Genomic DNA, 25,214 nt, shown 5'->3' with positions numbered 1-25,214 from the left:
GATGAGTTGAGGGCGTGGATTGACACGTGGAATTATGATGTTGTAGCAATTAGTGAAACTTGGCTACAGGAGGGGCAGAACTGGCAGCTTAATATTCCAGGGTTCTGATATTTCAGATGTGATCAAGGCAGAGGAATGAAAGGTGGGGGAGTAGCATTGCTTGTTAGGGAAAATATTACAGCAGTGCTCAGGCAGGACAGATTAGAGGGCTTGTCTACTGAGTCCTTATGGGTGGAGCTGAGGAACAGGAAAGGTATGGCCACATTAGTGGGATTGTATTACAGACCACCCAATAGTCAACGAGACTTGGAAGAGCAAATCTGCAGAGAGATAGCAGGCAACTGCAGGAAACATAAAGTTGTGGTGGTAGGGGATTTTAATTTTCCATACATTGATTGGGACTCCCATACTGTTAGGGGTCTAGATGGTTTAGAGTTTGTAAAATGTGTTCAGGAAAGTTTTCTAAATCAATATATAGAGGGACCAACTAGAGGGGATGCAATATTGGATCTCCTGTTAGGAAACGAATTAGGGCAAGTGACAGAAGTCTGTGTAGGGGAGCACTTTGGTTCCAGTGATCATAACACCATTAGTTTCAATTTTATCATGGACAAGGATAGATCTGGTCCTAGGGTTGAGGTTCTGAACTGGAAGAAGGCCAAATTTGAAGAAATGAGAAAGGATCTGAAAAGTGTGGATTGGAACAGGTTGTTCTCTGGCAAAGATGTGATTGGTAGGTGGGAAGCCTTCAAAGGGGAAATTTTGAGAGTGCAGAGTTTGTATGTTCCTGTCAGGATTAAAGGCAAATTGAATAGGAATAAGGAACCTTGGTTCTCAAGGGATATTGCAACTCTGATAAAGAAGAAGAGGGAGTTGTATGAAATGTATAGGAAACAGGGGGGTAAATCAGGTGCTTGAGGAGTATAAGAAGTGCAAGAAAATACTTAAGAAAGAAATCAGGAGGGCTAAAAGAAGACATGAGGTTGCCTTGGCAGTCAAAGTGAAGGATAATCTAAAGAGCTTTTACAAGTATATTAAGAGCAAGAGGATTGTAAGGGATAAAATTGGTCCCCTTGAAGATCAGAGTGATCAGCTTTGTGCGGAACCAAAGGAAATGGGGGAGATCTTAAATAGGTTTTTTGCGTCTGTATTTACTAAGGAAGCTGGCATGAAATCTATGGAATTGAGGGAATCAAGTAGTGAGACCATGGAAACTGTACAGATTGAAAAGGAGGAGGTGCTTGCTGTCTTGAGGAAAATTAAAGTGGATAAATCCCCGGGACCTGACAGAGTGTTCCCTCGGACCTTGAAGGAGACTAGTGTTGAAATTGCAGGGGCCCTGGCAGAAATATTTAAAATGTCGCTGTCTACGGGTGAAGTGCCGGAGGATTGGAGAGTGGCTCATGTTGTTCCGTTGTTTAAAAAAGGATCGAAAAGTAATCCGGGAAATTATAGGCCGGTGAGTTTAACGTCAGTAGTAGGTAAGTTATTGGAGGGAGTACTAAGAGACAGAATCTACAAGCATTTGGATAGACAGGGGCTTATTAGGGAGTGTCAACATGGCTTTGTGCGTGGTAGGTCATGTTTGACCAATCTGTTGGAGTTTTTCGAGGAGGTTACCAGGAAAGTGGATGAAGGGAAGGCAGTGGATGTTGTCTACATGGACTTCAGTAAGGCCTTTGACAAGGTCCCGCATGGGAAGTTAGTTATGAAAATTCAGTCGCTAGGTATACATGGAGAGGTGGTAAATTGGATTAGACATTGGCTCGATGGAAGAAGCCAGAGAGTGGTGGTAGAGAATTGCTTCTCTGAGTGGAGGCCTGTGACTAGTGGTGTGCCACAGGGATCAGTGCTGGGTCCATTGTTATTTGTCATCTATATCAATGATCTGGATGATAATGTGTTATATTGGATCAGCAAGTTTGCTGATGATACAAAGATTGGAGGTGTAGTAGACAGTGAGGAAGGTTTTCAGAGCCTGCAGAGGGACTTGGACCAGCTGGAAAAATGGGCTGAAAAATGGCAGATGGAGCTTAATACTGACAAGTGTGAGGTATTGCACGTTGGAAGGACAAACCAACGTAGAACATGCAGGGTTAATGGTAAGGCACTGAGGAGTGCAGTGGAACAGAGGGATCTGGGAATACAGATACAAAATTCCTTAAAAGTGTCGTCACAGGTAGATAGGGTCGTAAAGAGAGATTTTGGTACATTGGCCTTTATTAATCAAAGTATTGAGTATAAGAGCTGGAATGTTATGATGAGGTTGTATGAGGCATTGGTGAGGCTGAATCTGGAGTATTGTGTTCAGTTTTGGTCACCAAATTACAGGAAGGATATAAATAAGGTTGAAAGAGTGCAGAGAAGGTTTACAAGGATGTTGCCGGGACTTGAGAAACTCAGTTACAGAGAAAAGTTGAATAGGTTAGGACTTTATTCCCTGGAGCGTAGAAGAATGAGGGGAGATTTGATAGAGGTATATAAAATTATGATGGGTATAGATAGAGTGAATGCAAGCAGGCTTTTTCCACTGAGGCAAGGGGAGAAAAACACCAGAGGACATGGGTTAAGGGTGAGGGGGGAAAAGTTTAAAGGGAACATTAGGGGGGGCTTCTTCACACAGAGAGTGGTGGGAGTATGGAATGAGCTGCCAGACGAGGTGGTAAATGCGGGTTCTTTTTTAACATTTAAGAATAAATTGGACAGGTACATAGATGGGAGGTGTATGGAGGGATATGGTCCGTGTGCAGGTCAGTGGGACTAGGCAGAAAATGGTTCGGCACAGCCAAGAAGGGCCAAAGGGCCTGTTTCTGTGCTGTAGTTTCTATGGTTCTATGGTATGGTTCCATGGGAGGTTGGTCAAGAAGATTCAGTTGCTTAGCATTCAAGATGAGGTCGTAAAATGGATTAGATATTGGCTTTGTGGGAAAAGCCAGTAGATGATTGTCTCTCCGAGTGGAGACAAGTGAAGTGAAGCAAGGATAGGTGCTGAGTCCGTTTCTTATCTATATCAATGATCTGGATGATAATGGGGTTGACTGGATCAGCAGATTTGCAGATGACACCAAGACTGAAGGCGTAGTGGACAGCAAGGTAGACTATCAGAGTTTGCAACGGGATCTGGACCAGCGGGAAAAATGGGCTGAAAAATAGCAGATGCAATTTAATGCTGACAAGTGCAAGGTTTTGCACTTTGCTAAAAGCAACCAGGACAGTAAATGGAATGTGATAGAACAAAAGGATCTGGGAATACAGGTCCATAATTCACTATAAGTGGCAGCACAGGTATAGAGGGTTGTAAGGAAAGCTTTTGGCATATTGCTCTATATAAATCAAATTCTTGAGTATAGGAGATGAAAGTTATGTTAAAGTTGTATAAGGCATTGGGGAGGCCTAGTTTGGAGTATTGTGTGCAGTTTTGGTCACTTACCTACAGGAAAAAATGTAAATAAGGTTGAAAGAGAAAATTTACAAGTATATTGCCAAGTCTGGAGGACCTGAGTTATAAGGAAAGACTGAATACGTTCGGACTTTATTTCTTGGAATGTAGAGGATTGAGAGGAGATTTAATTGAGGTATACAAAATTATGAGGGGTGCAGATAGGGTAAATACAAGCAGGCTTTATCCACTGTGGTTGGGTGGGACTATAACTAGAGGTCATGGATGATGAGTGAAAGGTTTAAGGAGAACATGAGAGTAAATTACTTCACTCAGAGGGTTGTGAGAGTGTGGAACAAATTGCCAGCACAAATGGTGCGTGTGAGCTTGATTTCAACGTTTAAGATAAGTTTGGATAGGTACATGGATGATAGGGGTATAGAACATAGAACATAGAACATAGACTAGTACAGCACAGTACAGGCCTTTCAGCCCACAATGTTGTGCCGACCCTAAAACCCTGCTTCCCATATAACCCTTCACCTTAAATTTCTCCATATACCTGTCTGGCAGTCTCTTCAATTTCACTAGTGTATCTGCCTCCACCACTGACTCAGGCAGTGCATTCCATGCACCAACCACTCTCTGAGTAACAAACCTTCCTCTAATATCCCCCTTGAACTTCCCACCCCTTACCTTAAAGCCATGTCCTCTTGTACTGAGCAGTGGTGCCCTAGGGAAGAGGGGCTGGCTGTCCACTCTATCTATTCCTCTTAATATCTTGTATACCTCTATCATGTCTCCTCTCATCCTCCTTCTCTCCAAAGAGTAAAGCCCTAGCTCCCTTAATCCCTGATCATAATGCATACTTTCTAAACCAGCCAGCATCCAGGTATATCTCCTCTGTACCCTTTCCAATGCTTCCACATCCTTCCTATAGTGAGGCGACCAGAACTGGACACAGTACTCCAAGTGTGGCCTACCCAGAGTTTTACGGAGCTGTATCATTACCCCGTGACTCTTAAACTCGATCCTTCAGCTTATGAAAGCTAACACCCCATAAGCTTTCTTAACTACCCTATCTACCTGTGAGGCAACTTTCAGGGATCTGTGGACATGTACCCCCAGATCCCTCTGCTCCTCCACACTATCAAGTATCCTGCCATTTACTTTGTACTCTGCCTTGGAGTTTGTCCTTCCAAAGTGTACCACTTCACACTTCTCCGGGTTGAACTCCATCTGCCACTTCTCAGCCCACTTCTGCATCCTATCAATGTCTCCCTGCAATCTTTGACAATCCTCTACACTATCCACCACACCACCAACCTTTGTGTCGACTGCAAACTTGCCAACCCACCCTTCTACCCCTACATCCAGGTCGTTAATAAAAATTACGAAAAGTAGAGGTCCCAGAACAGATCCTTGTGGGACATCACCAGTCACATCCCTCCAATCTGAATGTACTCCCTCCACGACGACCCTCTGCCTTCTGCAGGCAAGCCAATTCTGAATCCATCTGGCCAAACTTCCCTGGATCCCATGCCTTCTAACTTTCTGAATAAGCCTACTGTGTGGAACCTTGTCAAATGCCTTACTAAAATCCATGTAGATCACATCCACTGCACTACCCTCATCTATATGCCTGGTCACCTCATCAAAGAACTCTATCAGACTTGTTAGACACGATCTGCCCTTCACAAAGCCATGCTGACTGTCCCTGATCGGACCATGATTCTCTGAATGCCCATAGATCCTATCAATAAGAATCTTTTCCAACAGCTTTCCCACCATAGACGTAAGGCTCACTGGTCTATTATTACCCGGACTATCCGTACTACCTTTTTTGTACAAGGGGACAACATTCGCCTCCCTCCAATTCTCCGGTACCATTCCCGTGGACAACGAGAATATAGGGTAGCAAGAAAGGAGCTTAAGAAGGGGCTGAGGAGAGCAAGAAGGGGGCATGAGAAGGCATGTACTATGGACACGTGGTGATGTTTAGGGACAACAATGAAGATCCTAGCCAGAAGCTCAGCAATCTCTTCCCTCGCCTCGTGGAGCAGCCTGGGGAATATTCCATCAGGCCCCGGGGACTTATCCGTCCTAATGTATTTTAACAACTGCAACACCTCCTCTCCCTTGATATCAACATGCTCCAGAACATCAACCTCACTCATATTGTCCTTACCTTCATCAAGTTCCCTCTCATTGGTGAATACCGAAGGGAAGTATTCATTGAGGACCTTGCTCACTTCCACAGCCTCCAGGCACATCTTCCCACCTTTATTTCTAATTGGTCCTACCTTCACTCTTGTCATCATTTTGTTCTTCACATAATTGAAGAATGCCTTGGGGTTTTCCTTTACCCTACTCGCCAAGGCCTTCTCATGCCCCCCTCTTGCTCTCCTCAGCCCCTTCTTAAGCTCCTTTCTTGCTTCCCTATATTCCTCAATAGACCCATCTGATCCTTGCTTCCTGAACCTTATGTATGCTGCCTTCTTCCACCTGACTAGATTTTCCACCTCACTATTCACCCATGGTTTCTTCACCTTACCATTCTTTATTTTACTCACTGGGACAAATTTATCCCTAACATCCAGCAAGAGATCCCTAAACATTGACCACATGTCCATAGTACATTTCCCTGCAAAAACATCATCCCAATTCACACCCGCAAGTTCTAGCCTTCTAGCCTCATAATTTGCCCTTCCCCAATTAAAAATTTTCCTGTTCCCTTTAATTCTATCCTTTTCCATGATAATTTTAAAGGCCAGGGAGCGGTGGTCACTGTCCCCCAGATGCTCACCTACTGAGAGATCTGTGACCTGACCCGGTTCGTTACCTAATACTAGATCTAGTATGGCATTCCCACTCGTCAGCCTGTCAACATACTGTGACAGGAATCCGTCCTGGACACACTTAACAAACTCTGCCCCGTTTAAACCATTGGAACTAATCAGGTGCCAATCAAATTAGGGAAGTTAAAGTCACCCATGATAACAACCCTGTTGGCATGGTCCAGATAGGCTGAATGGCCTGTTTCTGGTCTGTATTTTTCTGTGACTCTATGACTAAGTGTCACAATGTTTCTGGTGCCAAAAGAGCATGCCCACAACTTACTAACAGTAATTCGTATATCCTTGGAATGTCAGATGAAATTGGAGCACCAAGAGGAGACACACACACTGTCAAGGGAAGAACATGTTATTTTTGTGTGATCATCAGGCCTGGATATATGATTTTCTATCCTGTAATCTGATTTGTTATTAAATTCATTGAGTAGTTATGGCTTAAAAAGAAACCTTTTGTTAGAATATCACTAGTCATATCCTGGCAATTTGAGTACCTGCCCATTATCCCTGGTCTATATCACCTGAAACTCAGCTAATTTACAATTCATATTAAATATTTTCATATGCTTCCATATTATGAGTTTAAATTTTAGTTAATGAACTTCCAAGTGATTACCAATTGTAACAAATCCAATGTCGATCTGTCATTTCATTTAAGAAGACAATTCGGAAAGGTACAAATGTTGTAACAGCAGTTAAATAGTGAGCCTGCTATGTTGGTGCTCGAATTTGTGCCCCCAGCATATCCTTGGGTGTATTCGTTTTTAATGTGAACAATGCATTTCACTGTATGTTTCAATGTACAATGTGATAAATAAATCTGAAGTGGAGACATTAGCCTGGATTTTGGTTCCATGATGCTCTCTAGTGACTTTTATTGAGGCATTCTCCTACAGAGGTATCTTTAGATGAGTCAAAATCTGAGCTTCTAAAATACACAGTTCATGAAGTTTTGTTTATTAAAGATATCATTCAAAGCATTGGAACTTAGACTTTTTAATGTTGAAAGACTATTACTAATTCTTATGCAACACACACAAAATGCTGGAGGAACTCAACAGGCCAGGCAGCATCTATGGAAAAGAGTAAACAGTCGACGTTTTGGGCTGTGACTCTTCATCAGGTCTCAGCCTGAAATATCAACTGTGTACTCTTTTCCATAGATGTTTGGCCTGCTGAGTTCCTCCAGCATTTTTTGTGTGTTGCTTTGGATCTCCAGCATCTGCAGATTTTCTTGTGATTGTGATAATTCTTATGTTATCTTTGTTCAGAAAACTAAAACTAATTAGAAAATGCCTTTCCTAATATCATGTAGATATTGACTTGTCCGATAACCAACTGGGAACTGAGGGAGCCAAAGCAATCAGTACCATGCTGATGGAGAATACAGTTTTGATAAGGATTGTTCTTTCTGGAAACTGTTTTGATGATAATGCTGCCCAATACCTGGCGGAAGCCATAAGCAGCCCACTCAAGTTGCAAATCTTAAACTTGAGCCACAATAGGATCAACAATACTCAAGGTACAGCTGTACTGCATATGCCTCCCTATTTTTACTTTCAAGTCGTCTTGGATCATCAGCAATAGATTAGAAATGTTTTCCAGAATAAGCAAAAGAACTACAGTTCTACATTTCCACTGCAATCTCTGACTGAGATCGAGTTCAAGTTTACAACTTTTTGTTCAAAGATTCAAAGTACATTTATTATCAAAGTATGTATGCAGTATACAGGTCTGAGATCCATCTTCTACACAGACAGCCACGAAACAAAGAAGAACCATGGACCTTTTCAAAGAAAACAAAACATCAACCCCACCAGCTACAAAAAAAAACAAGCAAAAACACAGAATCTAAAACACAAAACCAAAAACCATATTTAGCTGGTTTAAGATGGTGTTGGTGAACTTCAGCAACTTCTGGCTGGTGGCTAACGAACTAAGAAAAACAACTACATACTTTGTTAACCACACTTCTCTGGCAAATGATTATCGCAAGTCTGTAACTTCCCTTTGGTCTTGAAGGCAATTCAGTGTGCCAGAACCAAGGCAGCAGGCCCGTCACTGAGAGTAAGGAAGACCAAAGTTCGATCAATTTAAGTGTTGTGCCAAAAGCTGAATCGAGGTGAGGAAGTTTGGGCACTAGAGTGTACCGATTCGACTGAACACTATGTTTGGACAGAGACTTGTATGCAGGGTCAAATCAAAATGGTCAGTTTCAAGGCAAATTGAGGCTGCGGGGTCCAGGCACCAGAGCTATTGAACCGATGTTTGGATGTTGATTTAGGCGCCTGACCAGATTGAAAAGGTCAGGGTGTTGGGGACCAAGGCGAGGGACAGGTCTGTTCAGCTCGCTGCTCCACGGCTTAGCTCTGCGCTGAACTTTGCTGAGTTATGGGACTCTCTTTGTTGACTTCAATCCAGAACGTTATTTGCTTGCAGTTACTGTTTTTCCTCTCTGCATATTGGGTATTTGATTGTCTTCTTTTTTTATGGGTTCTTTTGGGTTTCCTTGTTTCGTGGCTGCCTGTTAGGAGATGAAATTCAAGGTTGTATAAGGTATAAATACTTTGATAATAAATGTACTTTGAACTTTGAACTTTGAAATATGGCAACAGGCCCCTAGCCCAATGAGCCCATGCTACCCTACTAAACCATACGTCTTTGAAATGTGGGAGGAAATCGGAACACTCAGAGGCAATCAGGGAGAACGTACAAACTGCTCACAAACAGTGGCAGGAATTGAACCTGGGTCACAGGTGCTGTGCTAGTGTTATTTTAACCCCCTACTTTTTCCAAACAAGTCAGTAAAAGAAGGCAAATAGTTTAATTTCAAAGTCAGGACAGACAATTCCCATTAAAAATCAGAATATTAAAGAGGATACAGCATCACAGTGTACACATCTTTAAAGTGCCAACAAAACTGTAAGGGAAAGGTATCCCAATTCTTATCCACAATGGCAGAGAATGCAAAGCAGATGGTGATGTTAATTCTTTACGGAACACAAGTTCATCATCAATTGGAAGAATGGATTAGATCATGTTCGCCAGGTCTACCCACTTTGAATTGCTACTATCAGTCAATTTCAATTTCACTGCCCCATTGTCAGCGAGAGAGGATCTGTCTGATTGGCCTTCCACATCCCTGTATCCAGCACTGTGATTTAGACCTTAAGAGTCAGTGAGGAAGCCTCCACCCATTGGTATTCCTGACAAGTTTTAATAAGAAGCAAAGCTTTTCCAGCTGTAATAGTTGTGATTTTATCAGTTTTAAACATCCTGACATAAAATAGTAAGAACATTCAAATGCAAAAGCAATCTTTAAAAATTAGCCTGCCCTACATTTTTTTTTTACACTTTATGTTGCAAACCTCAACAAGGTTTTGTTTCTAATGCTGACAGTGCAATGCTTGAGAGGTGATTTCCCAACATGGTTCCAGAATAACCCAGCAAGACTGGATTTTACTGCTGGCAGATTCGGCTTTCCAATCCTCTTGAAAATATCTGAACTTCCATTAAACAGCTTGTGCATTGATGTCACTGGTGATAGCCAACATAGTCCAGTCCATTGTATCCAACCATGGCAGACATACTTTGGGAAGGACATAGAGGTTTTGGACAGTGTAGAAGAGATGGAAAAGAATGACTCCAAGGATGATGTTCATGTACATTGCCTGAAAAAGCATATTATTTGGTTTAACTAAGTTATCTCACTTTACTAACTTATTTTATAAGGAAATGAGCTGGGAAATGCTATTGCAGAAAATGCTGGTCTGAAGGAACTAAACTTAAGTTGGAACCACCTGCGAGGCAAGGGATGCATTGGAATAACAGAAGGCCTCAGGGTAGGTACTGCAAGGTTGTAGACTGTTAGTCTTTAAATATGTTCTAGAAGAGGATAAATAGTCTTAATGCTACAGAATCAAGAGATATGGGAAGAGGCCCTGGAGCATGAAGTCATGGTTATATTGAATAGTGGAGTAGACCATAAAACCACACAAACTAGGAGTGGAATTAGGCTATTCAGCCAATTGAGTTTGCTCTGCCATTCCATCACGGCTGATCCCAGATCCCACTCAACCCCATACACCTGCCTTCTCGCCATATCCTTTGATTCCCTGACTGATCAGGAAATGATCGACTTCCACCTTAAATATACTTAAATAGACTTGGCCTCTATTGCAGTCTATGGCAGAGCATTCCACAGATTTGCTACTCTCGCTAAAAAAAAATCCTTTCAACATTCAGTATGTTTCAATGAGATCTCCCCGCATTCTTCTAAATTCCAGTGAGTACAGGCCCAAAGCTGGCAAATGCTCTTCATATGTTAAACACTCCATTCCCGGAATCATCCTCGTGAACCTCCCTGGACTCTCTCCAATGACAACACATCCTTTCTGTGAGATGGGGCCCGAAACTGTTGACAATACTCCCATGTGCAGCCTGATTAGTGTCTTATAAAGTCTCAGCATTATCTACTTGCCTTTATATTCTATTCTCCTTGAAATAAATACCAACATTGCATTTGCTTTCTTTACCACAGTCTCAATCTGTAAATTAACCTCTTGGGAGTCTCGTACAAGGACTCCTAAGTCCCTCTGCATCTCTGATGTTTGAACCTTCTCCCCATTTAGATAATAGTTTGCACCATTGTTCCTTTCAGCAAAATGCATAATCATACATTTCCCAACACTGTATTCCATCTGTCTGCTACTTTTTTGCCCATTCTTCCAACTTGTCTAAGTCTTGCTGCAATCGCATTGTTTCCTCAGCAGAACCTACCCTTCCACTTATCTACGTCTCATCCACAAGCTTTGCCACAAAGCTATCGATTCCACTATCCAAATCATTGACAAACAATGTGAAAAGTAGTGGTCCCAATACTGACACCTGAAGAACACCACTAATCACTGGCGGCAACCAACCAGAAAAAGCCCTTTTTATTCCCACTCGCTGCCTCGTGCCTGACAGCCATTCCTCTATCAATGACAGTATCATTCCTGTAATGCCATAGGATTTTTTCTTGTTAATCAGCCTCATGTGTGGCACCTTATCAAGTGCTTTCTGAAAATCCAAGTAAATGACATCCACTGCCTCTCCTTTGTCCACCCTGCTTGTTACTTCTTTGAAGGACTCTTAACAGATTTGTCAGGCAAAATTTCCCTTTACAGAAACCATGCTGACTTTAACTTATTTTATCATTAGTCTCCAAGTACCCTGAAACCGCATCCTTAATAATAGACTCCAACACTTTTCCAACCACTGAGGTTAGGCTAACTGGCCTATGATTTCCTTCCTTTTGCCTTCCTCACTTCTTAAAGAGTGGAGTGACATTTGCAATCTTCCAGTCCTTCGAGACCATGCCAGAATCAAGTGATTCTTGAAAGATCATGACCAATGCATCTGTTATCTCTTCAGCAACCTTTCTTAGTACTCTGGGATGTTGTCCACCTGGTCCAGGTGAATTATCCACCTTAAGACCTTTCAGTTTGCCTAGCACTTCTTCCTTTGTAATAGCAATAGCACTCACCTGGGGAAAGGCTATCTGAGATTGGGTGTTGTGTAATAACCCAGATCTTTTTAGGGACCTTAATGTAAAGGAGCCCTTAGGAGGTAGTGATCATGATATAGAAACATGGAAACATAGAAAACGTACAGCACAATACAGGCCCTTTGGTCCACAAAGCCAAACATGTCCTTATCTTAGAAATTATGTGGGGTTACCCATAGCTCTATATTTTCCTGAGCTCCATGTACCTGTCCAGGAGTCTCTTAAAAGACCCTATCGTATCCGCCTCCAACACCATTGCTGGCAGCCCATTCCACGCACTCACCACTCCTCTGTACCTACTTCCAAGCATCTTAAAACTGTGTAGTCTCGTGCTAGACATTTCAGCCCTGGGAATAGCCTCTGACTATCCACATGATCAATGCTTCTCATCATCTTATACACCTCTATCAGGTCACCTCTCATCCTCTGTCGCTCCAAGGAGAAAAAGCCGAGTTCACTCAACCTATTCTCATAAGGCATGTTCACCAATCCAGACAACATCCTTGTAAATCTTCTCTGCACCCTTTCTATGGTTTCCACATATGATTGAATTTATACTGCAATTTGAGAGGGAGAAGTATAACTCACATGTATCAGTATTGCAATGGAATAAAGGGAATGACAGAGGCATTAGTATGGAACTTGCCCAGGTGGATTGGAGGAGGTTACTGGTGGGGATGACGGCAGAGCAGAGATGGCTGGTTAATGGGAATAGTTTACAAGGTGCAGGATAGATTTGTCCCACAGAAGAAGTTGTTCTGAAATGGCAGGGGTAGGCAACTATAGCTGACAAGGACTATGGAAGTTAAGGACCGCTTAAAAGCCAAGGAAAGGACATATAAGGTCACAAAAGTGAGTGTGAAGTTGGATGATTGGGAAGCTTTTAAAATCCAACAAGACAACTAAAACAGCTACAAGAAGGGAAAGGATGAAAATGAGGCCAAACTAACCAGTCATACAAAGAAAGATATGAACAGTTTTTATCAGTTTTCTAAAGAGTACAAGGGAGGTGAGAGCTGATATTGGACCACTGGAAAATGATGCTAGTGAGGGAGTAATGGGGAAAAATAAATGGCAGATGACCTTAATGGGTACCTTGGGGAGAAAATTCAAACTTAAGAGGTGCAGAGAGACTTAAGAGTCCTTGTGCAAGACTCCCAGAAGGTTAATTTACAGGTTGAGTCTGTGGTAAAGAAGGCCAATGCAATGTTGGCATTTACTTCAAGGGGCATAGAATATAAAAGCAAGGAGATAATGCTGAGGGTTTATCAGACACTAGTCAGGCCGCACTTGGAGTATTGCCAACAGTGTTGCACCCCATATAGAACCATAGAAACTACAGCACAGAAACAGGCCCTTTGGCCCTTCTTGGCTGTGCTGAACCATTTTCTGCTCAGTCCCACTGACCTGCACATGGACCATATCCTTCCATACACCTCCCATCCATGTATCTGTCCAATTTATTCTTAAATGTTAAAAAAGAACCCGCATTTACCACCTCGTCTGGCAGCTCATTCCATACTCCCACCACTCTCTGTGTGAAGAAGCCCCCACTAATGTTCCCGTTAAACTTTTCTCCCCTCACCCTTAACCCATGTCCTCTGGTTTTTTTCTCCCCTTGCCTCAGTGGAAAAAGCCTGCTTGCATTCACTCTATCTATACTCATCATAATTTTATATACCTCTATCAAATCTCCCCTCATTCTTCTACGCTCCAGGGAATAAAGTCCTAACCTATTCAACTTTTCTCTGTAACTGAGTTTCTCAAGTCCCGGCAACATCCTTGTAAACCTTCTCTGCACTCTTTCAACCTTATTTATATCCTTCCTGTAATTTGGTGACCAAAACTGAACACAATACTCCAGATTCGGCCTCACCAATGCCTCATACAACCTCATCATAACATTCCAGCTCTTATACTCAATTCTTCAATTAATAAAGGCCAATGTACCAAAAGCTCTCTTTACGACCCTATCTACCTGTGACGACACTTTTAGGGAATTTTGTATCTGTATTCCCAGATCCCTCTGTTCCACTGCACTCCTCAGTGCCTTACCATTAACCCTGTATGTTCTACATTGGTTTGTCCTTCCAACGTGCAATACCTCACACTTGTCAGTATTAAACTCCATCTGCCATTTTTCAGCCCATTTTTCCAGCTGGTCCAAGTCCCTCTGCAGGCTCTGAAAACCTTTCTCACTGTCTACTACACCTCCAATCTTTGTATCATCAGCAAACTTGCTGATCCAATTTACCACATTATCATCCAGATCATTGATATAGATGACAAATAACAATGGACCCAGCACTGATCCCTGTGGCACACCACTAGTCACAGGCCTCCACTCAGAGAAGCAATTCTCTACCACCACCCTCTGGCTTCTTCCATCGAGCCAATGTCTAATCCAATTTACCACCTCTCCATGTATACCTAGTGACTGAATTTTCATAACTAACTTCCCATGCGGGACCTTGTCAAAGGCCTTACTGAAGTCCATGCAGACAATATCCACTGCCTTCCCTTCATCCACTTTCCTGGTAACCTCCTCGAAAAACTCCAACAGATTGGTCAAACATGACCTACCACGCACAAAGCCATGTTGACTCTCCCTAATAAGCCCCTGTCTATCCAAATGCTTGTAGATTCTGTCTCTTAGTACTCCCTCCAATAACTTACCTACTACTAACGTTAAACTCACCGGCCTATAATTTCCTGGATTACTTTTCGATCCTCTTTTAAACAACGGAACAACATGAGTAACTCTCCAATTCTCCGGCACTTCACCTGTAGACAGCGACATTTTAAATTTTTCTGCCAGGGTCCCTGCAGTTTCAACACTAGTTTCCTTCAAGGTCTGAGGGAACACTCTGTCAGGTCCCGGGGATTTATCCACTTTAATTTTCCTCAAGACAGCAATCACCTCCTCCTTTTCAATCTGTACAGTTTCCATGGTCTCACTACTTGATTCCCTCAATTCCATAGATTTCATGCCAGCTTCCTTAGTAAATACAGACGCAAAAAACCTATTTAAGATCTCCCCCATTTCCTTTGGTTCCGCACAAAGCCGACCACTCTGATCTTCAAGAGGACCAATTTTATCCCTTACAATCCTTTTGCTCTTAATATACTTGTAAAAGCTCTTTAGATTATCCTTCACTTTGACTGCCAAGGCAACCTCATGTCTTCTTTTAGCCCTCCTGATTTCTTTCTTAAGTATTTTCTTGCACTCTTTATACTCCTCAAGCACCTGATTTACCCCCTGTTTCCTATACATTTCATACAACTCCCTCTTCTTCTTTATCAGAGTTGCAATATCCCTTGAGAACCAAGGTTCCTTATTCCTATTCAATTTGCCTTTAATCCTGACAGGAACATACAAACTCTGCACTCTCAAAATATCCCCTTTGAAGGCTTCCCACCTACCAATCACATCTTTGCCAGAGAACAACCTGTTCCAATCCACGCTTTTTAGATCCTTTCTCATTTCTTCAAATTTGGCCTTCTTCCAGTTCAGAACCTCAACCCTAGGACCAGATCTATCCTTGTCCATGATAAAATTGAAACTAATGGTGTTATGATCACTGGAACCAAAGTGCTCCCCTACACAGATTTCTGTCACTGGCCCTAATTCGTTTCCTAACAGGAGATTCAATATTGCATCCCCTCTAGTTGGTCCCTCTATATATTGATTTAGAAAACTTTCCTGAACACATTTTACAAACTCTAAACCATCTAGACCCCTAACAGTATGGGAGTCCTAATCAATGTATGGAAAATTAAAATCCCCTACCACCACAACTTTATGTTTCCTGCAGTTGCCTGCTATCTCTCTGCAGATTTGCTCTTCCAAGTCTCGTTGACTATTGGATGGTCTGTAATACAATCCCACTAATGTGGCCATACCTTTCCTGTTTCTCAGCTCCACCCATAAGGACTCAGTAGACAAGCCCTCTAATCTGTCCTGCCTGAGCACTGCTGTAATATTTTCCCTAACAAGCAATGCTACTCCCCCACCTTTCATTCCTCTGCCTCGATCACATCTGAAACATCGGAACCCCGGAATATTAAGCTGCCAGTCCTGCCCCTCCTGTAGCCAAGTTTCACTAATTGCTACAACATCATAATTCCACGTGTCAATCCACGCCCTCAACTCATCCGCCTTCCCCGCAATACTCCTAGCATTGAAATATATACACCTCAGAAGATTTTTACCACCACTCACAACCTTTCTATCGGCGGATTTGCTTAAACTTTCAACATTATTTATTTTCACCCCAGGCACAGTGTCAGCTCTGACACTCCGGTTCCCATCCCCATGCAAATCTAGTTTAAAGCCTCCCCAATAGCACTAACAAACCTCCCTGAAAGGATATTGGTCTCCCTGTGGTTCAAGTGTAACCCGTCTCTCTTGTACAGGTCCCACCTGCCCCAGAAGAGGTCCCAATGATCCTGAAATCTGAAACCCTGCCCCCTACACCAGTTCCTCAGCCACTTGTTCCTCCTCCAGAGCATCCTATTCCTACCCTCACTGGCACCTAGCACAGGTAGCAATCCTGAGATTACCACCCTTGAGGTCCTGCTTTTCAACTTCCCACCAAGCTCTCTATACTCACTGTCCAGGACCTCTTCACTCTTCCTTGCTATGTCATTAGTACCGATGTGCACCAATCTCAGACAGGATGTGGTATCTCAGACAGGATGTGTTGTCATTGGAGAGAGTCCAGAGGAGGTTCACGGGGATGATTCAAGGAATGGAGGGTTTAATATATGAGAAGCATTTGGCAGCTTTGGGCCTGTACCCACTGGAATTCAGAAGAATGCAGGGGGTTCTCGTTGAAACCTACCAAATGTTGAAAAGATTGGATAAGGTGGATGTGGAGAAGATGTTTCCTTTGGTGGAGGTATCCAGAACTAAAGGGCACAGCCTTAAAATTGAGGGATGACCCTTTGGAACAGAGAAAAGGAGGAATTTTTTTAGCGAGAGTGTAGTAAATATGTGGAATGCTCTGCCATAGACCGCAATGGAGGCCAAGTCTGATGGTATATTTAAAGTGGAAGCTAATGGTTTCCTGATCGTTCAGGGCATGAAAGGATATGATGAGAAGGTAGATGTATGTGGTTGAGTGGGATCTGGGATCAGCAATGGTGGAATGGCAGAGCAGACTTGATGGGCTGAATAGCCTAATTCTGCTCCTCTATCTTATAGACTGCTCCTGCTCCTATTTTCTATCCTTCTTCTGAACTTCTTATTGGACTTCTTGATGATGATCTTATATTGATGCTCTCCATTTATGCCCATTCCCACATGGAAACATTCTATATTCTCTGTATTAAGATCTTCCATTATTTCAATGACCCCACCCTGTACTTTGTCTTGGAGACAGCAGTCTATTCTGCTGCATCCCTGATTCCACATTCTTTAACACTAATCATTAGAATATTGAAGGGTACGTTATCAAAGCTGTGTAAGAACCTTCATAAATTACAATTACATTACCATTGTGTACTCTCTTCGCCATTTCTTCAAAAATCTTCAAAGGATTCATCAAACAAGATTTTCTGCTTTGAAATTACCTCTGAGAAGGGGTGGCACAGTGGCACGGCCACTAGAGCTGCTCCCACACAGCATTAGAGCCCCAGCTTCAGTCCTGATCTTAGCTACTGTCTCTGTGGAGTATGCACATTCTTCCCCAGACTGCGTAAGTTTCTCTAAAGAGCTCCATTTTGCAGTCATATCTCCGAGATCTACAGGTTGGTTGATTAATTGGTTTTACTTGGTAAATAGGTGTATCACAGAATTTGGGAGCCATTGATGGCAACATCAGGAGAATAAGCTACAGAAAAGAGTTAATGGGAGGATAAGATTGCTCTGTGAGCCATAGAGACATAGAATATAGGTGCAGGAGTAGGCCATTCGGCCTTTCGAGCCTGCACCGCCATTCAGTATGATCATGGCTGATCATCCAACTCAGAATCCTGTACCTGCCTTCTCTCCATACCCCCTGATCCCTTTAGCCATAAGGGCCATATCTAACTCCCTCTTAGATATAGCCAATGAACTGGCGTCAACTGTTTCCTGTGGCAGAGAATTCCACAGATTCACCACTCTCTGTGTGAAGAAGTTTTTCCTCATCTCGGTCCTAAAAGGCTTCCCCTTTATCCTCAAACTGTGACCCCTCGTTCTGGACTTCCCCAACATTAGGAACAATCTTCCACATCTAGCCTGTCCAATCCCTTTAGAATTTTATACGTTTCAATAAGATCCCCCTTCAATCTTCTAAATTCCAGAATATAAGCCTAGTCAATCCAGTCTTTCATCATATGGAAGTTCTGCCATCCAAGGAATCAATCTGGTGAACCTTCTTTGTACTCCCTCTATGGCAAGAATGTCTTTCCTCAGATTAGGGGACCAAAACTGCACACAATACTCTAGGTGTGGTCTCACTAAGGCCTTGTACAACTGCAGTAGTACCTCCCTGCTCCTGTACTCGAATCCTCTTGCTGTGAATGCCAGCATACCATTCACCTTTTTCACTGCCTGCTGTACCTGCATTTCCACTTTCAATGACACCCAGGTCTCGTTGCACCTCCCCTTTTCCTAATCGGCCACTATTCAGATAATAATCTGTTTTCCTGTTCTTGCCACCAAAGTGGATAACCTCACATTTATCCACATTAAATTGCATCTGCCATGAATTTGCCCACTCACCTAACCTGTCCAAATCACCCTGCATCCTCTTAGCATCCTCCTCACAGCTAACACTGCTGCCCAGCTTCGTGTCATCCGTAAACATGGAAATGCTGCATTTAATTCCCTCGTCTAAGTCATTAATATATATTGTAAACAACTGGGGTCCCAGCACTGAGCCTTGTGGTACCCCACTAGTCACCGCCTGCCATTCTGAAAAGGTCCCGTTTATTCCCACTCTTTGCTTCCTGTCTGCCAACCAATTCTCTATCCACATCAATACCTTACCCCGAATACCGTGTGCTTTAAGTTTGCACACTAATCTCCTGTGTGGGACCTTGTCAAAAGCCTTTTGAAAATCCAAGTATACTACATCCACTGGTTCTCCCCTATCCACTCTACTAGTTACATCCTCAAAAAATTCAATGAGATTCGTCAGACATGATTTTCCTTTCACAAATCCATGCTGACTTTGTCCGATGATTTCACCGCTTTCCAAATGTGCTGTTATCACATCTTTGATAACTGACTCCAGCAGTTTCCCCACCACCAATGTCAGGCTAACCAGTCTATAATTCCCTGGCTTCTCTCTCCCTCCTTTTTCAAAAAGCAGGGTTACATTAGCCACCCTCCAATCCTCAGGAACTAGTCCAGAATCTAAAGAGTTTTGAAAAATTATCACTAATGCATCAACTATTTCTTGGGCTACTTCCTTAAGCACTCTGGAATGCAGACCATCTGGCCCTAGGGCTTTATCTGCCTTTAATCCCTTCAATTTACCTAACACCACTTCCCTACTAACATGTATTTCCCTCAGTTTCTCCATCTCACTGGACCCTCTGTCCCCTATTATTTCTGGAACATTATTTATGTCCTCTTTAGTGAAGACAGAACCAAAGTAGTTATTCAATTGGCCTGCCATGTCCTTGTTCCCCGTGATCAATTCACCTGTTTCTGACTGTAAGGGACCCACATTTGTCTTAACCAATTTTTTTCTTTTCACATATCTATAAAAGCTTTTACAGTCCGTTTTTATGGTTCCTGCCAGCTTTCTCTCATAATCTTTTTTCCCTTTCCTAATTAAGCCTTTTGTCCTCCTCTGCTGGACTCTGAATTTCTCCCAGTCCTCAGGTGTGCCACTTTTTCTGGCTAATTTGTATGTTTCTTCTTTGGAATTGATACTATCCCTAACTTCCCTTGTCAGCCACGGATCCACTACCTTCTCTGGTTTATTCTTTTGCCAAACTGGGATGAACAATTGTTGTAGTTCATCCATGCGATCCTTAAATGCTTGCCATCCACCGTCAACCCTTTAAGTATCATTTGCCAGTCTATCTTAGCTACTTCACGTCTCATACTTTCAAAGTTACCCTTCTTTAAGTTCAGCACTTTTGTTACTGAATTAACTATATCACTCTCCATCTTAATGAAGAATTCCACCATATTATGGTCACTCTTACCCAAGGGGCCTCGCACGACAAGGTTGCTAACTAACCCTTCCTCATTGCTCAATACCCAGTATTGGCCTGCTTTCTAGTTGGTTCCTCAACATGTTGGTTCAAAAAACCATCCCACATACATTCCAAGGAATCCTCTTCCTCAGCACCCTTACCAATTGGGTTCACCCAATCTATTTGTAGATTGAAGTCACCCATTATAACTGCTATTCCTTTATTGCACGCATTTCTAATTTCCTGTTTAATGCCATCCCCAACCTCACTGCTACTGTTAGGTAGCCTGTACACAACTCCCATCAGCGTTTTCTGCCCCTTAGTGTTGTGCAGCTCTACCCATATCGATTCCATATTCTCCCGGCTAATGTCCTTTCCTTCTATTGCATTAATCTCCTCTCTAACCAGCAATGCCACCCCACCTCCTTTTCTTTCATATCTATCCCTCCTGAATATTGAATATCCCTGAATGTTGAGCTCCCATCCTTGGTCACCCTGGAGTCATGTCTCTGTGATCCCAACTTTTCACCTTACTACTTTTTTCCTTCTACCCTCATTTTACACCCCTGTGTCTCTCTGCACTTGTTCCCATCCCCCTGCCACATTAGTTTAAATCGTCCTGAACAACAGTAGCAAATGCTCCCCCTAGGACATTGGTTCCAGTCCAGCCCAGGAGCCAACTTGATGGACCAATGTCTCTCCATCTATGTTGTAAGGAATTATGAAATGTGGAATTCATTTTTATGATATATTTTACTTCCAGATGTTTTATTTATTCCTTGGTTAAGGACAATATTACTTTTATATCATTAACGTTTAGGTGCGTAGCTTAAAATTAGGGCAGAGTTAAAGCTATCTTAACATTGTAGCAGATTATTATTTTTTATTTAGACTATAATCTGATCCAGAAATTAATGTACTCAAGATTTACAAGGGCTTCCATTAGAATGGCAGTTGATTGCAGTCTATTTTCTCTCCTGCAGGATAATATTTTTCTGAGAGTACTGGATTTGTCCTATAATGGATTTGGGAATGAGGGAGCCAAAGCTCTAGGTGAAACACTGAAAGTTAACAATGTGCTTGAGCATCTAAATATCAGGTATAACAGTGTTTGGATTCTTACAGTTTATCTTACTATAGTGGCTTAGTTCAAGAACATTATTAATATTCATTATTGAAATAGTTTTCTCAAATAATTACTAATGTGCAAGAACTGAATTCAAATTTTTAAAAAACGAAAACTGCAGGGTAGACTTCAAGGCCAATTTTTGGAGTTTACCAACTCCATTCATTAGATCTTCTCAAGGACGGTAAGGCCCATTAACATAAACCCAACTTGTGAATGTTTAGGACAGACACGTTTAGGGGAGGTATCTTATATCTTGAGAACCAATTATTGGCAAGAGAATAAATGATTCTGTACACCAACAAGCTCTTGTTATTTTGACTGTGGACCTTATTTATTGTCCAAACTGAACACCCTTAAACTGAGGCAACACACACAAAAAATGCTGGTGAACGCTGCAGGCCAGGCAGCATCTATAGGAAGAGGTACAGTCGATGTTTTGGGCTGAGACCCTTCGTCAGGACTAACTGAAAGAAGAGATAGTAAGAAATTTGAAAGTGGGAGCTGGAGGGGGAGCTCTGAAATGACAGGAGAAGTCTGAGTCAAAATGTGGTTGAAAAGTTGAAAGGCTGAAGAAATTATAGATGGGGAGCAGTGAAAGAGGGTTTCACTAAACTCCTGTCGAAGAGAAGATATAAACTTCTTCAGTGTAGGCATCACTGGAAGAGGCTTCGCAGTATTGAATTTAAAAACGCAAACATGCCAGCATCTGCAGGTTTCCTTGTGTTTGCACCCTTAAACTGAGTGACTTTTCAGGCCATTCCAGAGGCACTTATATTGGTGGTCTGGAGTCACCTTTAGATCAGACCAGGTAGAATTTACTTCCCTGAAAGACAGTGATGAATCAAGTGTTTTCCTTCAGCAGTCTGGTAATTTTGTCTCCATTATTGATAGTAGTTTTACTTTCTTTTTCTTCAACTAAATTTAACTTAGTCATAGTCATACTTTATTGTTCCCGGGGGAAATTGGTTTTTGTTACAGTTGCACCATAAATAATAAATAGTAATAGAACCATAAATAGTTAAATAGTAATATGTAAATTATGCCAGTAAATTATGAAATAAGTCCAGGACCAGCCTATTGGCTCAGGGTGTCTGACCCTCCAAGGGAGGAGTTGTAATGTTTGATGGCCACAGGCAGGAATGACTTCCTATGACGCTCTGTGTTGCATCTCGGTGGAATGAGTCTCTGGCTGAATGTACTCCTGTGCCCACCCAGTACATTATGCAGTGGATGGGAGACATTGTCCAAGATGGCATGCAACTTAGATGGCATCCTCTTTTCAGACACCACCGTGAGAGACTCCAGTTCCATCCCCACAACATCACTGGCCTTACGAATGAGTTTGTTGATTCTGTTGGTGTCTGCCACCCTCAGCCTGCTGCCCCAGCACACAACAGCAAACATGATAGCACTGGCCACCACAGACTCGTAGAACATCCTCAGCATCGTCCGGCAGATGTTAAAGGACCTCAGTCTTCTCAGGAAATAGAGACGGCTCTGACCCTTCTTGTAGACAGCCTCAGTGTTCTTTGACCAGTCCAGTTTATTGTCAATTCGTATCCCCAGGTATTTGTAATCCTCCACCATGTCCACACTGACCCCCTGGATGGAAACAGGGATCACCGGTACCTTAGCTCTCCTCAGGTCTACCACCAGCTCCTTAGTCTTTTTCACATTAAGCTGCAGATAATTCTGCTCACACCATGTGACAAAGTTTCCTACCGTAGCCCTGTACTCAGCCTCATCTCCCTTGCAGATGCATCCAACTATGGCAGAGTCATCCGAAAACTTCTGAAGATGACAAGACTCTATGCAGTAGTTGAAGTCCGAGGTGTAAATGGTGAAGAGAAAGAGAGACAAGACAGTCTCTAGGACAGTACTAGGAGAATACGAATGGAAACTTTAAAATCCACTAAAATATACAATTTATACATAACCATTAACATTTTAAATTCTCAGAGTATGTACTTTAGCAATACAATCTTAGACGGGTTTAAAATTATAATGTTGTGACTCAAAGATAACAGTGTGATCCATTGATGTAACTGGTAAAATGTAAAACAAAAGTTAAGGTTAATGTTTGTGAAGAAGTCATAAATAACATAAAGAATGTATATTGGTGAAGTCTTAGTGGAAAGGTTTGTCCAACAAAACATTCTAAGCTCTTCTTGATACTGATCCAAAATTTCTAATTTTGTTTTTGGTCTTATAGTAACAATCGTATTTCTGCAGAAGGAGCTGTATTGTTATCTTTGGGATTAAAAGTTAATATCACGCTAATTGGGCTTAATGTAAGTATGATACTCAGCAGGTATGTTAATCAAATGTCCCATTATAGTACAGCTGTCCCAATCACTACATCAAATAATTAATTATAGTTTGAAGAAACCTTTCCTGGGAATTGAACAGCTAGACTGCCTTCTATGCAACACAAAACACAGCACACAAAATGCTGGAGGAACACAGCAGATCCATAAGACCATAAGACATAGGAACAGAATTAGGCCATTCAGCCCATCAAGCGTGCTCCACTATTCCATCATGGCTGAACCTAGATCCAACTCAACCCCATACACCTGCCTTCTTGCCATATCTTTTGATGTCCTGACTGATCAGAAAACGATTAACTTCCAACATCAGGGGCGATTGATAAGTTTGTGGCCTAACGTAGAAGGAGATGCATTATTAATTTCAAACTTTCTGCAGAATCACTCAAAGAGTTGACCTGCATGTGCATGTAACAAGAGCTGTATAACTCATCTCCTTCTACCTTAGGCCATGAACCTATCAATCACCCCTGCTGTGGACACTTCCTGGAGGTCCAAGATCCGTATGCTTCACGACCGCTGGACTAAGTGTGTAGATATAGGAGGGGACTATGTTGAAAAATAAATGTGCTATGTTTTCTAAAATTGACTCCTTCTACCTTAGGCCACAAACTTATCAATCACCCCTTGTACTTGTTTACTGAGAAAAGAGAATGGGGGGGCAACTTTTTCAAATAAAGAGTAGTAAGTATATGGTTCGAGCTGTTGGGGAAAGTGGTAGAGATGGAGACAATTATGATGTTTAAAGCACATTTGGGCACATACATGGATAAAGAAGGCTTAAAGGAATACGGGCCAAATGCAGGGAAATGGGATTATCTCAGTTAGGCAACTTGGTTGACATGGTCAGGTTGGGCTGAAGGACCTGCTTCTGTGCTGTAGAGTTCTACAACTCTAAGCTCATATGTTTAATGCTTACAGATGTCCCGGAATCCTATGCGGAGTGCTGGATGCTATGGGATATTGAAGGCTATAAAAGAAAATCCCAAAAGTGCCATAAGGTCATTGGATTTCTCTGTAAGTATTGTTGTGGTCTTAACCCAATTAGACAGATAGATACTTTATTGATCCCAAAGGAAGCTACAGTGTCACAGTAGCATTACAAGTGCACAGATATAAATATCAGAAGAGAAGTAGAAAGAATAAAAAATAAGGCCGGGCAGCATCTATAGGAAGAGGTACAGTCGACGTTTCGGGCCAAGGCCCTTCGTGATGAAGGGTCTTGGCCCGAAACGTTGACTGTACCTCTTCCTATAGATGCTGCCTGGCCTGCTGCGTTCACCAGCATTTTTATGTGTGTTGCTTGAATTTCCAGCATCTGCATTTTCCTCTTGTTAGCGAGAATAAAAAATAAGTTACCCACAAGCAGTCTAACAGGAAGGGGTCATCACTTCCCCAGTTATAGGTTGACTCATTATAGAGCCTAAAGGCCGAGGGTAAGAATGATCTCATATGGTGCTCTTTGGAGCAGCACAGTTGTCTTAGTCTTTCACTAAAATTGTTCCTCTGTTCAGCCAAGGTGGCAGGCAGAGGGTGAGAAACAATGTCCAGATTTGCCAGGATTTTCCATAGGGTCTTTTGTTCTACAACACCCTCCAGTGTGTCCAGTTTGACCTCTATAGCAGAGCCAGCCTTTCTAAACAGTTTATTGAGCCTGTTGACCATGAGACATAGGAGCAGAATTAGGCCATTCAGCCCATTGAGTCTGCTCCACCTGGCTGATCAATTTTCCCTTTCAACACCATTCTCTTGCCTTCTCCTCTTAACCTTTTGTGCCCTGATTAATCAAAAACCTATCAACCTTGGCCTTAAGTACACCCAATGACCTGGTCTCCACAGC

At 42.3% G+C, this 25,214-nt stretch overlaps 1 protein-coding gene across 1 annotated transcript in view; it reads left to right on the top strand.

The window, feature by feature from the left end:
- lrrc74b (leucine rich repeat containing 74B) overlaps positions 1–25,214 on the top strand; it is a 150,942-nt gene that overhangs the window by 69,662 nt on the left and 56,066 nt on the right. Inside the window, exons 5-9 of the mRNA XM_072247581.1 lie at positions 7,547–7,753; positions 9,964–10,073; positions 20,902–21,017; positions 23,260–23,338; positions 24,296–24,391. Coding sequence (XP_072103682.1) covers positions 7,547–7,753; positions 9,964–10,073; positions 20,902–21,017; positions 23,260–23,338; positions 24,296–24,391 — 608 coding nt within the window. The remainder of the gene's footprint in view (positions 1–7,546; positions 7,754–9,963; positions 10,074–20,901; positions 21,018–23,259; positions 23,339–24,295; positions 24,392–25,214) is intronic.

The sequence above is a fragment of the Mobula birostris genome, chromosome 31 (genome assembly GCF_030028105.1).
Source record: "Mobula birostris isolate sMobBir1 chromosome 31, sMobBir1.hap1, whole genome shotgun sequence".
In the NCBI taxonomy this organism is placed as follows: domain Eukaryota; kingdom Metazoa; phylum Chordata; class Chondrichthyes; order Myliobatiformes; family Myliobatidae; genus Mobula; species Mobula birostris.
Note: the sequence above shows the minus strand (reverse complement) of the source record. Positions and strands in the feature narration are given on the sequence as shown.